The sequence below is a fragment of the Scyliorhinus torazame genome, chromosome 1, assembly GCF_047496885.1.
Source record: "Scyliorhinus torazame isolate Kashiwa2021f chromosome 1, sScyTor2.1, whole genome shotgun sequence".
In the NCBI taxonomy this organism is placed as follows: Eukaryota; Metazoa; Chordata; class Chondrichthyes; order Carcharhiniformes; family Scyliorhinidae; genus Scyliorhinus; species Scyliorhinus torazame.
Genome location: NC_092707.1, coordinates 61899584 through 61915539, shown reverse-complemented (window position 1 = coordinate 61915539; position 15956 = coordinate 61899584). Strand labels below are relative to the sequence as shown.

The following is a 15956-nucleotide window of genomic DNA, read 5'->3' as shown; positions in this document are numbered from 1 at the left end:
TTGTTGGGATATTACTCATGTCTTCTACCGTGAAGACTGACGCAAAGTACTTATTTAGTTCCTCAGCTATTTCCTTGTCTCCCATCACTAGATTACCAGTGTCATTTTGGAGCGGCCCAATGTCTACTTTTGCCTCCCGTTTGTTTTTAATGTATTTAAATAAACTTCTACTATCATTCCTAATGTTACTGGCTAGCCTACCTTCATATTTGATCCTCTCTTTCCTTATTTCTCCCTTTGTTATCCTCTGTTTGTTTTTGTAGCCTTCCCAATCTTCTGACTTCCCACTACTGTTTGGTGACCGAGGGAGTGCTGAATTTGGTGCTTTTTGAGTGCGATAGTGAGAGTTTGGTGACCGAGGGAGTGCTGAATTTGGTGCTTTTTGAGTGCGATAGTGAGAGTTTGGTGACCGAGGGAGTTAGGTGAGGAGGGAGTAAGGTGCTCCTTTCATTTTGTTTCCGACATTTCCGCAAAGAGTGTAAAGAGAGCCAGGTGTTTACAGGAAGTGTAGCTGACTGGGAGCAGAGTCGGAGGGCGGAGATCTAGTTAGTCCACACAGCAGCTATATTCTTTAAGGTAAGAGGGGATGGAGGCTAGGCCAGTTACATGCTCCTCCTGTAGGATGTGGGTGGTGAGGGATACCACCGGTATCCCCACTGACTATACCTGCGGGAAGTGCACCCAACTTCAGCTCCTCAAAGACCGTGTTAGGGAACTGGAGCTGAAGCTGGATGAACTTCGGATCATCCGGGAGGCAGAGGGGGTGATTGAGAAGAGTTACAGGGAGGTAACCACACCCAAGGTACAGGACAAGAATAGCTGGGTTACAGTCAGGGGGAAAAAAACAAACAGGCAGACAGTGCAGGGATCCCTCGTGGCCGTTCCCCTTCAAAACAAGTATACCGTTTTGGATGCTGTTGGGGGGGATGACCTACCGGGGGAAGGCCCTAGCGGCCAGGTCTCTGGCACTGAGTCTGGCTCTGGGGCTCAGAAGGGAAGGGGGGAGAATAGAAAAGCAATAGTTGTAGGAGATTCAATGGTTAGGGGAATAGATAGGAGATTCTGTGGTCGCGAGCGAGACTCCCGGAAGGTATGTTGCCTCCCGGGTGCCAGGGCCAGGGATGTCTCGGATCGTGTCTTCAGGATCCTTAAGGGGGAGGGGGAGCAGCCAGAAGTCGTGGTGCACATTGGTACCAACGACATAGGTAGGAAAAGGGGTGTGGAGGTAATAAACAAGTTTAGGGAGTTAGGCTGGAAGTTGAAAGTCAGGACAGACAGAGTTGTCATCTCTGGTTTGTTGCCGGTGCCACGTGATAGTGAGGCTAGGAATAGGGAGAGAGTGCAGTTGAACACGTGGCTGCAGGAATGGTGTAGGAGGGAGGGCTTCAGGTATTTGGATAATTGGAGCGCATTCTGGGGAAGGTGGGACCTGTACAAGCAGGACGGGTTGCATCTGAACCAGAGGGGCACCAATATCCTGGGAGGGAGGTTTGCTAGTACTCTTCGGGAGGGTTTAAACTAATTTGGCAGGGGAATGGGAACCGGATTTGTAGTCCAGCAACTAAGGTAGCCGATATTCAGGACGCCAAAGCATGTAATGAGGCAGTGGGGAAGGGAACACTGACAAAGGAGAGTATTTGCAGGCACGGAGATGGGTTGAAGTGTGTATACTTCAACGCAAGAAGCATCAGGAATAAGGTGGGTGAACTTAAGGCATGGATCGGTACTTGGGACTACGATGTGGTGGCCATCACGGAAACTTGGATAGAAGAGGGGCAGAAATGGTTGTTGGAGGTCCCTGGTTATAGATGTTTCAATAAGATTAGGGAGGGTGGTAAAAGAGGTGGGGGGGTGGCATTATTAATTAGAGATAGTATAACAGCTGCAGAAAGGCAGTTCGAGGAGTATCACCCTATTGAGGTAGTATGGGTTGAAGTCAGAAATAGGAAAGGAGCAGTCACCTTGTTAGGAGTTTTCTATAGGCCCCCCAATAGTAGCAGAGATGTGGAGGAACAGATTGGGAAACAGATTTTGGAAAGGTGCAGAAGTCATAGGGTGGTAGTCATGGGCGACTTTAACTTCCCAAATATTGAGTGGAAACTCTTTAGATCAAATAGTTTGGATGGGGTGGTGTTTGTGCAGTGTGTCCAGGAAGCTTTTCTAACACAGTATGTAGATTGTCCAACCAGAGGAGGGGCAATATTGGATTTAGTACTGGGTAATGAACCAGGGCAAGTGATAGATTTGTTAGTGGGGGAGCATTTTGGAGATAGTGACCACAATTCTGTGACTTTCACTTTAGTAATGGAGAGGGATAGGTACGTGCAACAGGGCAAGGTTTACAATTGGGGGAAGGGTAAATACGATGTTGTCAGACAAGAATTGAAGTGCATAAGTTGGGAACATAGGCTGGCAGGGAAGGACACAAGTGAAATGTGGAACTTGTTCAAGGAACAGGTGCTACGTGTCCTTGATATGTATGTCCCTGTCAGGCAGGGAAGAGATGGTCGAGTGAGGGAACCATGGTTGACAAGAGAGGTTGAATGTCTTGTTAAGAGGAAAAAGGTGACTTATGTAAGGCTGAGGAAACAAGGTTCAGACAGGGCATTGGAGGGATACAAGATAGCCAGGAGGGAACTGAAGAAAGGGATTAGGAGAGCTAAGAGAGGGCATGAACAATCTTTGGCGGGTAGGATCAAGGAAAACCCCAAGGCCTTTTACACATATGTGAGAAATATGAGAATGACTAGAGCGAGGGTAGGTCCGATCAAGGACAGTAGCGGGAGATTGTGTATTGAGTCTGAAGAGATAGGCGAGGTCTTGAATGAGTACTTTTCTTCTGTATTTACAAATGAGAGGGGCGATATTGTTGGAGAGGACAGTGTGAAACAGATTGGTAAGCTCGAGGAAATACTTGTTAGGAAGGAAGATGTGTTGGGCATTTTGAAAAACTTGAGGATAGACAAGTCCCCCGGGCCTGACGGGTTATATCCAAGGATTCTATGGGAAGCAAGAGATGAAATTGCAGAGCCGTTGGCAATTATCTTTTCGTCCTCACTGTCAACAGGGGTGGTACCAGGGGATTGGAGAGTGGCGAATGTCGTGCCCCTGTTCAAAAAAGGAACTAGGGATAACCCTGGGAATTACAGGCCAGTTAGTCTTACTTCGGTGGTAGGCAAAGTAATGGAAAGGGTACTGAAGGATAGGATTTCTGAGCATCTGGAAAGACACTGCTTGATTAGGGATAGTCAGCACGGATTTGTGAGGGGTAGGTCTTGCCTTACAAATCTTATTGAATTCTTTGAGGAGGTGACCAAGCATGTGGATGAAGGTAAAGCAGTGGATGTAGCGTACATGGATTTTAGTAAGGCATTTGATAAAGTTCCCCATGGTAGGCTTCTGCACAAAGTAAGGAGGCATGGGATAGTGGGAAATTTGGCCAGTTGGATAACGAACTGGCTAACCGATAGAAGTCAGAGAGTGGTGGTGGATGGCAAATATTCAGCCTGGATCCCAGTTACCAGTGGTGTACCGCAGGGATCAGTTCTGGGTCCTCTGCTGTTTGTGATTTTCATTAATGACTTGGATGAGGGAGTTGAAGGGTGGGTCAGTAAATTTGCAGACGATACGAAGATTGGTGGAGTTGTGGATAGTAAGGAGGGCTGTTGTCGGCTGCAAAGAGACATAGATAGGATGCAGAGCTGGGCTGAGAAGTGGCAGATGGAGTTTAACCCTGAAAAGTGTGAGGTTGTCCATTTTGGAAGGACAAATATGAATGCGGAATACAGGGTTAACGGTAGAGTTCTTGGCATTGTGGAGGAGCAGAGAGACCTTGGGGTCTATGTTCATACATCTTTGAAAGTTGCCACTCAAGTGGATAGAGCTGTGAAGAAGGCCTATGGTGTGCTCGCGTTCATTAACAGAGGGATTGAATTTAAGAGCCGTGAGGTGATGATGCAGCTGTACAAAACTTTGGTAAGGCCACATTTGGAGTACTGTGTACAGTTCTGGTCGCCTCATTTTAGGAAGGATGTGGAAGCTCTGGAAAAGGTGCAAAGAAGATTTACCAGGATGTTGCCTGGAATGGAGAGTAGGTCTTACGAGGAAAGGTTGAGGGTGCTAGGCCTTTTCTCATTAGAGCGGAGAAGGATGAGGGGCGACTTGATAGAGGTTTATAAGATGATCAGGGGAATAGATAGAGTAGACAGTCAGAGACTTTTTCCCCAGGTGGAACACACCATTACAAGGGGACATAAATTTAAGGTGAAAGGTGGAAGATATAGGAGGGATATCAGAGGTAGGTTCTTTACCCAGAGAGTAGTGGGGGCATGGAATGCACTGCCATTGGAAGTAGTTGAGTCGGAAACATTAGTGACCTTCAAGCAGCTGTTGGATAGGTACATGGATTACGGGAAAATTATATAGTGTAGATTTATTTGTTCTTAAGGGCAGCACGGTAGCATTGTGGATAGCACAATTGCTTCACAGATCCATGGTCCCAGGTTCGATTTCGGCTTGGGTCATTGTCTGTGCGGAGTCTGCACGTCCTCCCCGTGTCTGCGTGGGTTTCCTCCGGGTGCTCCGGTTTCCTCCCACAGTCCAAAGATGTGCAGGTTAGGTGAATTGGCCAATGATAAATTGCCCTTAATGTCCAAAATTGCCCTTGGTGTTGGGTGGAGGTGTTGAGTTTGGGTAGGGTGCTCTTTCCAAGAGCTGGTGCAGACTCAGGGGGCCGAATGGCCTCCTTCTGCACTGTAGATTCAATGATAATCTATGATTAATCTAGGACAAAGGTTCGGCACAACATCGTGGGCCGAAGGGCCTGTTCTGTGCTGTATTTTCTATGTTCTATGTTCTATGTACTCTTTGCCACATTATAGGTTTTCTCTTTTGCTTTGATGCATTCCCTGATTTCCTTTGTCAGCCATGGCTGCCTAATCCCCCCTCTGATAACCTTTCTTTTCTTTGGGATGAACCTCTGTACTGTGTCCTCAATTACTCCCAGAAACTCCTGCCATTGCTGTTCTACTGTCTTTCCCACTAGGCTCTGCTCCCAGTCGATTTTCGTCAGTCCCTCCCTCATGCCCCTGTAGTTACCTTTATTTAACTGTAACACCTTTACATCTGATTCTACCTTCTTCCTTTCAAATTGCAGACTGAATTCTACCATATTATGATCACTGCCTCCTAAGTGTTCCCTTACTTTAAGCTCTTTAATCAAGTCTGGCTCATTACATAACACTAAGTCCAGAATGGCCTGTTCCTTCGTGGGCTCCATCACAAGCTGTTCCAAAAAGCCCTCCTGTAAACATTCAATGAATTCCCTTTCTTTGGGTCCAGTGGCAACATTATTTACACAGTCCACCTGCATATTGAAATCCCCCATGATCACTGTGACCTTACCTTTCTGACATGCCCTTTCTATTTCGTGGTGCATTTTGTGCCCCTGGTCCTGACCACTGTTAGGAGGCCTGTACATAACTCCCAAAATATAATAATAATATAAAGCAAAAGATACAGTCCTAAAACATAATCTTATAAATCTCACAATTTTAACACGATCCCAGTAGATCCTGATGCTCAATTTCACAAATACAAACCAAGGCACTCATAGTTGATGTATCCCTGCCCCTGTTCTCACCTTGCTGGGGGTTCTTTCTCTCCATCCCCTGCCATTCTATCTTTTTTTTTTAAATTTAATTTTAAATTTAGAGTACCTAATTATTTTTTCCAATTAAGGGGGAATTTAGCGTGGCCAATCCACCGACCCGGCACATCTTTGGGTTGTGGGAGTGAAGCCCACGAAGACACAGGGAGAATGTGCAAACTCCATAAGGACGGTGACCCGGTGCCGGGATTGAACCCAGGTCCTCAGCGCTGTAGGCAGCAGTGCTAGCCACTGTGCCTCTGTGCCGCCCGTTGTCATTCTATCTTAGCCAAGTACACACATTCCAGCTGTTGCTTTCATCTATGCATGCTGTAGCAGTTCCCAGAGGACTCTCCTCTTCCCTTTCATCCAGTACTTGACATAACTGCCACCTTACTGCATTTCTTGGTCTTAAAATATAAACTGATTAAATGAACAATTAATGAGCAATATACCAAGTGTCAGATATACTAAAGAAAAAATACGGACGGACTGGTAACGTGATAAAGCACTTCAGGCAAATAGATTGATACAAAGACAATACCAACAGAAAAAGCATGCAAAAGGCAGAGTGAAAGATCGATAGACAAAGAATAAATCAACAGAAAGATAGTTAACAAGAAAATAAATATTTAAAAATGTCTGTCTTGAGCAACAACACAGGACGCTACTAGTCAACTAGTCCTTGTGTGGACTTCTCATCGTGTTCAACAATATGTTATTGTTAATTTTTAAACTGACAATTGACATCAAATTATTTAGTGCAGATTGATTTTTTTGGTCAAAATGTCTGTTCGCATTTGTCTTGTTATCAAACCCAATCTGTTGTTTTTCCTTTTGCCCCAGTGGTACGGTAATGTAATCATTATCAGTGACTTACATCAGCTTCATATATACTGGAAGTGCTGCATGAAATCAAATTTATTCTGAATTCTAACCACTGTTTTATTTTTCCCTGTGGTTTGTGGAATCAATTTTATAATCAAATATATCCTTAAATTTGTGAAGTTCCTACAATACTGCTGCACAGTGCTCCTGGGAGAGTACATTGATTCATTTCGGATGCTGCTGGAGCAGTTGAGCATGTTAATAATCATATTTTGGCGGGCTGAGGACAGGAGGGTGGAGGTCAGGGTAATTTGGTGTTGTCCCTCAAGATTCATCTGAGTAAGGAGGATTTCAATGGCCCCACCTGCATATTTATCCCAATAAAAGTAAATGAAATAATTAACTAAATGTCCAAATTTGTAATTATTTTAGCCTCTTCGTTTTTCATAATCAATGGTTATAGAAAAAATAACAAGAAAATGTGAAAATACGTGGTTAGTGCTTAACAGAGGAAAATATGGGTTACTGCTTCGATTGTGGACCTTGCATCGAAACTCGCTTCTTCATTCCTGTCATTGTGGATCCCATTGTGTTATAGCGATTCAATAGGAGGAGATTAGAAATAACAAGAAAATGTGAAAATATGTGGCAAACTTGTTAGTGCCTATCAGAAGAAAACATAGGTTACTGCTTCGATTGTGGACCTTGCATAGGAACTCGCTTCTCCATTCCTGTCATTGTGGGTCCCATTGTGTTATAGCGATTCAATAAGAGGAGATTAGAAAACAATCATCCCATTGATATTCAGCTATCATCTTAAACTGAGAGCAAAGCTCAAATAGTTTGTTATTCATTTAAATCCTAAGATTGAGTTCTTGAAGAGAACCATCTGTCACCCAGTCAAAAATGTCACTTTGCAAATGGATTTTTAAAAAATTCTGCCTAACTTGTTAGGGTAAGGAAAATAAGCTGTGATCCAGGACCTTAAGATATCCAGTTAGTAGAAGTTAGCAGGCTATCCTATCTTTTTTGATGGTGAATTATATAGGATTTTGCGATGCTCCATATAATAGCCAATTATTCTGCTGTGGTGCTCTAAATTTAACCCTCCCCTACAGAACCACTTCATCATGCCCTGGCAAGCCTACTATATCATTCTCTAGTTCATTTCAGTTTGAAAACATTGTACTCTCCTGATTTGGAGTTTGCCAGTGGAAAAGAGGATTGTTTTCACCTGTTATTTCATAGAATTTCATAGAATTTACAGTGCAGAAGGAGGCCATTCGGCCCATCGAGTCTGCACCGGCTCTTGGAAAGAGCACCCTACCGAGGCCCACACCACCCTATCCCCATAACCCAGTAACCCCACTCAACCAACCCTAAGGCCAATTTTGGACACTAAGGGCAATTTAGCATGGCCAATCCACCTAACCTGCACGTCTTTGGACTGTGGGAGGAAACCGGAGCACCCGGAGAAAACCCACGCACACACGGGGAGAACGTGCAGACTCCGCACAGACAGTGACCCAAGCCGGGAATCAAACCTGGGACCCTGTTGTTTTATTGATCAAGAATGAGAATAGTTCCTGCAATTTCAAATTGCAGATGGTGAAATGAAATGTTTGTGAATTGCTCTTTAGAAAACATATGCATGAAGTACCTCTCATTAGGTGAGAGCAAGCCCAGGGACAGAACTTTAATCAATGCCAGCTTTGAAACCTCTTTGCCAGAAAACTATTTGATTTACTCGAGCCTACTGAAAGCTGAAACTTTGGAAAAAAATCTTTCTATATCAAAAATGAAATATCGTGACATTTCTAAGTTAATACTTTACAATAAAATAATCAGAGGCTCAAAATAAAATGTAGAATGCAGCTAAAATATTTAATTTCCTATACCAATTCTGCTTTTCTGGCCCACCAGAATAACAACGTAAAACTAGATTGCTTAGATTTTAAAGCTTTATCATTTGCTAAAGGTGGTAATGGCAATATTATATTAATAAAGGCTGGCTCCATACCAAACTGAAAGGGTTACTTGGCATTATTTTCTACTTAAATGCAAAAAAAATAACTTGTCTGTTTTACCATATAATGGTTACAGGGATTCAGTGCAAGAACATTGACCCGTATATCTTTCTTTTGGTGTGTGGACTTCGGCAAGTCAAAGATCCCCTCTTTTTGGTGGATGCTTTTTCAGGTATTCAATATATACCTTATTAACCTAATGTGTTGAAATTAGTTGACCTCTATATGATGGTGTTTGTAATTATATTCTATTTACCAGTTAGACATGTATGTTCTGCATTGAATTGTTGATCCTTTCATTAAAGACGTTTGTTAATTGAAAGCCCATTACTTTCTGCAAGTATAATTTATGCCTACATTTAGCTTGACCAAGGATACTGTTTTTGGACACTTAATTGTTATAATTTATTGAAATATAATGCAGTTTAATCAGTTTTTAATGTATTACTGATGAGATTTTGAGACAAATAACTTGTGAATTATGTAGACTTTTCTGCCAAAACATTAACTATGCATCGTCGTTAATAACTTTTGATAAAACGTTTTATCTTTTCCAACTAGACATTCCTTCTGTGAAGGAACTTGTAAGGTATGCAATTAATGGCTGAGAACTTTTCTGTTAATGAGCCTCATTTAAAGTTAAAAACAGAAGAAACTTGAAGGCGCGACAGCACTTATTAAAAAAGTCACTAACTTTATATTGTCTTTATATTATCTTTGAATCGGCTTTTTACAAAGAATGTGCAACACAGAAACAGGCCATTTTGACCAACTTGTCTATGCTGGTTTTTATGTTCCATAGGAGCATCCTCCCACCCAACCCTCATCTTAACCCTATCAACTATCTTCTACTCCTTCCACCCTCGTGGGTTTATCTAACTTCCTCTCGAACATCTGTGCAACTCACCACATTTCAAACAATGTCTGGGTTATGAGGTCCCTCCTGTGTTCCCTATTAGATTTATTAGTGACTACATTATATTTGTGGCTCAGAGTTTTGGACACATGGGGGATTTCAGAAATTTATATGTAGCCCTGTATCAATTTTTAGAGTGACTTGATTCACTATCCAAAGCTTTTCACCTCAAGAAATTGGAAATAATTCAGCTACAGGTTGAGCATCCCTTATCCCGAAAACTGAAAAATTCTGACATCCACACTTTTTTCAAGCATCAACGTGATGCCCCAAGGGGGAAATCCACAAGGCTCTGGGAAGGTTCCTGGGCGATGTATAGGTCTCAACACATCGCAAATGTGCAGTTCCCAACGCACACTGCACGTGCACAGTTCGCAACATGCGGTGCACATGTGCCATTCCCAATGTGCGGCACACAATCGCCGTTCCCAACACGCGTCGCACATGCTCCGTTCCCAACATGTGCCACACATGCGCCGTTCCCAACGCGTAGTGCACATGCACCATTACAAAGCGTGCCGCACATGCGCCATTCCCAAAACGTGCTGCGCAGGCGCCATTTCCAAAGTGTGCATGCGCTATTCCCAATGTGTGCCGCAAATGTGCCATCCACAACATGCTGCAGGTGCACATTATGTTCCTAAATCCGAAAAATTCAGAAATTCAATACACAATCTGTCCCAAGCATTTTGGATGAGGGATGCTCAACCTGTAATTCAAGTTACATGGGTTAGCAGTACAGGCTGAGATTTTTGCTGTGCGACCATTAACCGTCAATAGGGTAGGCTACAAGGTGAAATGTTACAGCTTTAAAAAAGTGTTCAGAACATAAATACATTAATGACTTGGCAGTCTCAAAATATAATACTCTTAAATCACCCATTCTCTCAAATATCTATCTAATTCCAGCTTGATTTTTTTTCTCATACTATCTGCTACCAATATTTTTCTCAGCATTCCAATCCTTGCGTTCACCATCTATTGGGGAAAGTAATTACATTTTAAGCTGTCTGCTCACTTTTCCCTCTTCTGAGATTCAACCCATGATCCTGGGTTCTAAAGTTAATGACAACTTCAAACATACTTTTGGGGTACAGTTTTATCTATTTCCTTAAGACTGTTGAATATATAAATGAGGTAATGTTTAATTGCAATTAATTAAATGTAACTAAAATATGGACAAAATCCATAACCGACAGATCAATCTTACCATAATGCTGAATTTGTAAAATTATACATTGCACTAATATAAATGTTCTTTGTTGCGTTTCAACTGATGTTTTAAAAAAAATCCTTTCTTTTGCTTTATAGCCTGGCGTAATGAAGAACCACGGGTTTACTTAATTATTATTGGACCAGAGGTGAGCGATCATTCTTCAATTTTTAAGTGTTTTATTGACCAATGTAGTGGGTCTCAGTAGAGTACAGGTTACGCCAAGCAAGGCGAGTTTAATACCAATCCAATGCACAAATAGCTATGGCATTAAAGTTGTGTAGTCACTCTCTAGTAAGTGAGTTGATGAAAATAGAATGGAAGATTTAGTTTTATTTTTTGTGGTTTTATTCATTCATCAAATGCAGGTATCACAGAGAAGGCCAGCATTTATTGCCCATCCCTAATTACTCTTGAAGGTGGTGGTGAGCTGCCACCTTAAACCTTTGCAGTCTGTGAAATGAAAGTACACCCACAGTGCTGTTAGGGAGTGAGTTCCAGGATTTTGGCTGGTTGCGATGACGTAATGGTGATCTATTTCCAAATCAGGATGATGTGTGGCTTGAAGGTGAATTTGCAGCTGGTGGTGTTCGCATGTGCTTAATGCCTTTGTTCTTTGAGGTAGTGGAGGTCCCTAGTTTGGAAGGCACCAGGTGTCTAGCCAAATGATCTGTTCAATTTTATTCTTGTACTATATTTTAATGGTTTGATACAACTGAATGGCTTGCTTGGACATTTTAGAGGATGGTTAAGAGTCAATTGGATGACTGGTCCTAGAATCACGCATTGGACAGGCCAGTACGGGTGGCTGTCTACCTTCCCATAGGACATCAGAGAACCAAATGGGGTTTTAGGCACATTTGGTAACTTCATAGTCACCATTACTGATACTAGTTTTTATTCTCGATCTCTTTATTTAACTGAATTTAAATTCCCCAGCTGTCAGGACTCATTTCTTTGAATTGTTGGTCCAAGCCTCTGGATTACTAATACATGCTGACTGACACAGGGGGCAGGATTCTCCCCTACCCGGCGGGGCGGGGGGGTCCCGGCGGGATGGAGTGGCGGGAACCACTCCGGCATCGGGCCGCCCCAAAGGTGCGGATTTCTCCGCACCTTTAGGGGCCAAGCCCTCACCTTTAGGGGCTAGGCCCACGCCAGAGTGGTTGGCACCCCGCCAGCTGGCGTGGACGGCCTTTGGCGCCATGCCAGCCGGGGCCGAAGGGACTCCGCCAGCCGGCGGAAGTCCACGCATGCGCGGGAGCGTCAGCGGCTGCTGACGTCATCCCCTCGGATGGGGCGGGGGGGGTCACCTACGCGTCGGCCATCGCGGAGATCTACACGGCCGACGCGTAGTAAAGGAGTGCCCCCACGGCACAGGCCCGCCTGCGGATCGGTGGGCCACGATCGCGGGCCAGGCCACCGTGGGGGCACCCCCCGGAGCCAGATCGCCCCGCGCGCCCCCCCCCCCCCCCTCCCAGGACCCCGGAGCCCGCTCGGCCATCTGGTCCCGCCGGTAAGGGAGGTGGTTTAACTCACGCCGGCGGGACCGGCATTACAGCAGCAGGACCTGGGTCCACCGCGGGCCAGAGAATCGCCGGAGGGGGGGCCCGCCGACCGGTGCGGCGCGATTCCCGCCCCCGCCGAATCTCCAGTGCTGGAGAATTCGGTGGCCGGTGGGGGCTGGATTCACGCCGCCCCCTGGCGATTCTCCGACCCGGCGGGGAGTCGGAGAATCCCGCCCAGGTTGTTTGGGGAGTTACCCAAAACACAGCTGTGTCAACCTGTGCCAGGGGGCAGTGCCAGGGGCGGGCCTTAGGTGGGAGCCCCATGGGGGGAAGGGGAGGGAGCGGGCACTGAGGAGGGGATGGATTGCCAGTGATACTTACACGGCGGTGGGGAGAATGCTGATGATGATTGGTTGGTGGGGGGTGGGGGGTGGGAGAAGAGGAGAGGAGAATGCCGCCGCTGATTGCCAAGGGAGTGGCAGGGTGGGGGGGGTCTAATATCAATCCTAATGTTATGCCTAGAAAATGCGTGTTATATTCATAACATTAAATATGGACTCTGTGTTCATTTAGAAGTTTCTGGAACTGTCTTTTATTTTAAATGGACATTGATGACCGGCTAAGTGACCGTTGCAACTATCTGAAGCTCCCAGGGAGTTACTAATTGCATCATCCCTGGTGGCAGGGTCTCCCACTGCAATGGACATATCAAGAGGAATACTATCTCTGAGCTTCGCACTTGCTATTGTTTGGGGATTTACCCAAAACACAAGTCCAGTCTTCCATGTGGTCCAGTTGAACCTTTAACAGTGAGGGCTGGACAGAAACCAGTTTATCCTGAATAAGTGTGAAGAACCTATCCATTATTTGCATTGTATGGTAGTGGCTTTTAGCTCAGCCATTGCAGGCGGACAACATCAGTATTGGTCATGTGAGTGAAACCAGGTGGAAATAGCGCGTTTTTATCTGAAGACCCAGAATGACTTGTGCAGTCTTCAGAAGACGCAGAAAGAGACAGCAGCTGTAGCAAAAGGATGTGCCATCTTTGCCTTTAAGAACCTGGAGGCCTCCCAGCCTGATTCCAAAGTCCATTTGTAAAGAAATTTGACCTCCTGATATGAAAACCACAAGCTTTGTGACGTGTTGAATATTCATCTCCTCGAGAAAATCCTGCAACAATCCAGATAATCTGACTTCAACTATTTTAATCCATCTGGACTACAATTCAAGAGTGGAAAAAAAACTCCATTCTTTATTGGGCCCACAGCGACTGTTCTTCTACAAACCCAACACGTGAACTATGAACTATTCTTTTAGGTTATGACTTGTAGAAAGTATAATGTTTTCTTTAACTGAACCTTTCCTGTGTGTATATGAGTGCTTAGTGACTGACATGGCATTTAGACTATTGGGTGAATGCGCGAATAAATAATCCTCTTTATTTAAATCCAGAAAAGGTGGCTGCTGTTGTTCGAATTGACACATACCCAAGGGGGCACACGCACCTCCCTTTCCAAACCACACTAATTACAGACAGTGAAGGGTTTCATTTTATCTCTCCTCACCTATCTGTAACACTCAAGATGTCCTAATACTCGGCTATAACGGTTTTCAATAAGGCGTTAACTTCTGAAATGAATATTGGCTTGAGTTGGCAATATTTAGGGATGAATCCTTACTAAATCTGGTTTACATATGCAGGTTGGACAGTATTTCAGGTCAGCAGATGGGCCCGTCTCTCCACATTGCTAAACAATTTAATGTGTTTTCTTTGTTAATGACTTTGATATTGCCAATGAGCCTGCCTGGCTGTCTGCCACGCAGAAGAGTATGCGGTTGCATTGCAGATTTGTGATTTTTTTTTTTTTTTTTTTTTTTTTGTTAATTCTCTAGTTAGCTCTGATTTTTTTTTTTGGAAACATTTTTCGATGAACAGTCATAAGAGGCAATGTGACACTTTAATGAAGTTGATTTTAACATTACTCCACTTTGAAAGTGTTTTTATAACACCCATATATCTACAGGAGTCACAATGAGGTTACTGGTTGCTATAATCTGCATTTGCAAAGCCACTCTGTACTCAGACTATTTAAAACAAATTGGGTCACTCGACTGTGATTAATCAATTCGGGGACTGACCCATGTCAGATCATCTTGTCGACCCAGTAAAGAGAAGTATTCCTATAGTGGGTGAACAGAAAAGCTTTTTAGTGGATTGATGATTTCTTTTAGAACCAATTTAAAATGGAATAACAATGTGATTTATTACCAAGGAAAAAGTTACAAAAGCAGTGGTTGCACATGCAAGATGGGTAAAAGGGAATAAACTGTGCATTGTTTTAGTTTCAGGTTGTTACACTTAGCCTTGTTATCAAACTCACGAGTACGTTTTCTGCATAATGCCTTTGGCTTACCTTACCTTTTGTTCCTTTACTGGAGTCTGGATCTTTCACTTGGCTCTTTGCTTCCAGTGTTCTTTCATGCTCCATACATGGGTACATTAGTGTTGGGTTCATGCTTGTGCAATCAGCAAAAAGTAAGTAAAATGTAACCAGAGTAGAAGAGATGGGGGGAAAATGGATGAAGAGTGAGAATGAAAGTGAAGCAGAAAGAAAATAAAGAACACAAAGGAGTGAAGGTGGGAAAAAAATCAATGAAAGCTAGGGAAATTAAGTGTTAAAGCTGAGAAAGGCATCAAGAAAGGATTGAAAATAAGGTAATACGTGAAAGACATGAGTAGAAGAGTACAGAGTGGAAGACATGCAAAAGTTGCAAATAGTGGACAGGAGGACAGAACGTCGGTTTTCCCAGAAGACTTACAAATATCTTACAAATTTTATGTTTATGAATTCATTACAAGACATGTATTTGTAGATGCAAAAGTGGGAAAATTGCAATGCAAACCATTGGTAATTTCACCGTCAGCCTAATGATCAGGGGCAGTGCTGAGAAACATCCCGCTATTCAATGGCACTTGCCGGGTTTTCTTTGGCCTTGGGGAGTTTCTCTCCGCCGAGGCCGCACTTGAGTCATTTCCTGCTGTTTTTGACCCCTCCCCCCAACCTCTGGAAGATCCCTGAGAACACCCCCTTACCCTCCCACCACCTGGAAAGGCCCCTGCCAGCCTGGAAGTAGCAAGGTGCCCGGGTGTCGGAGGGAGTGTCACGGTGCCACCCTGTCCTGTCCCCGACCACCAGGGGGTCACTAATGGCTTGGAGACCCCCCCCCCCCCCCCTCCCACCACCACAACCCAGGTGCAATTACGACTAGTCCACATCTATGGAAACCAGTACGAAACCAGTTAGGACAGTATCCAGATTGCGATGTCTCACATGTTTGTGTTAAATCCTGCGAGGCGTTTTGAGCGTCACAAATCCTCTCGCAGGATTCAATAGTCTCATCCTGACACCGAGTGATGTGCGATGAGGCTGCTAAATCGTGCCCTAGTTCTTTGTTTCTTCAACATATTGTGGGGTGTAGAACATGCTTCATAAACTGCATTGTCATGTTTTTTGAGTGAGCTTCTAAGTTTAAACAGACTTCCTCTTAAATTTGCAGCATTGTACGGTGGATAGGGTGACACAGTCGTTTGCACTGCTGCCTCTCAGTGCCAGGGACCTGGGTGTGAATTTTCCACATATTACCCCTGTCTGCGTGGGTTTCCTCTGGGTGCTCCGGTTTCCTCCCATGGTCCAAAGATGTGCAGGTTAGGTGGATTGGTCATGCTAAAATTGTCCCTTGGTATCCAGAGATGCGTAGGTTACGTGGGGTTAAGGGGATAGGGTGGGGGATTAAATCTAGGTAGATCTTTCAGAGG

The 15956-nt window shown here is 44.2% G+C and overlaps 1 protein-coding gene across 2 annotated transcripts in view; it reads left to right on the top strand.

Moving 5' to 3' along the window:
* The window catches only part of glt1d1 (glycosyltransferase 1 domain containing 1), a 123553-nt gene that overhangs the window by 64964 nt on the left and 42633 nt on the right, over positions 1-15956 (top strand). For both annotated transcript variants that reach the window (XM_072495755.1, XM_072495746.1), the window contains 2 exons: positions 8579-8674; positions 10730-10779. In XM_072495755.1, coding sequence (XP_072351856.1) covers positions 8579-8674; positions 10730-10779 — 146 coding nt within the window. The remainder of the gene's footprint in view (positions 1-8578; positions 8675-10729; positions 10780-15956) is intronic.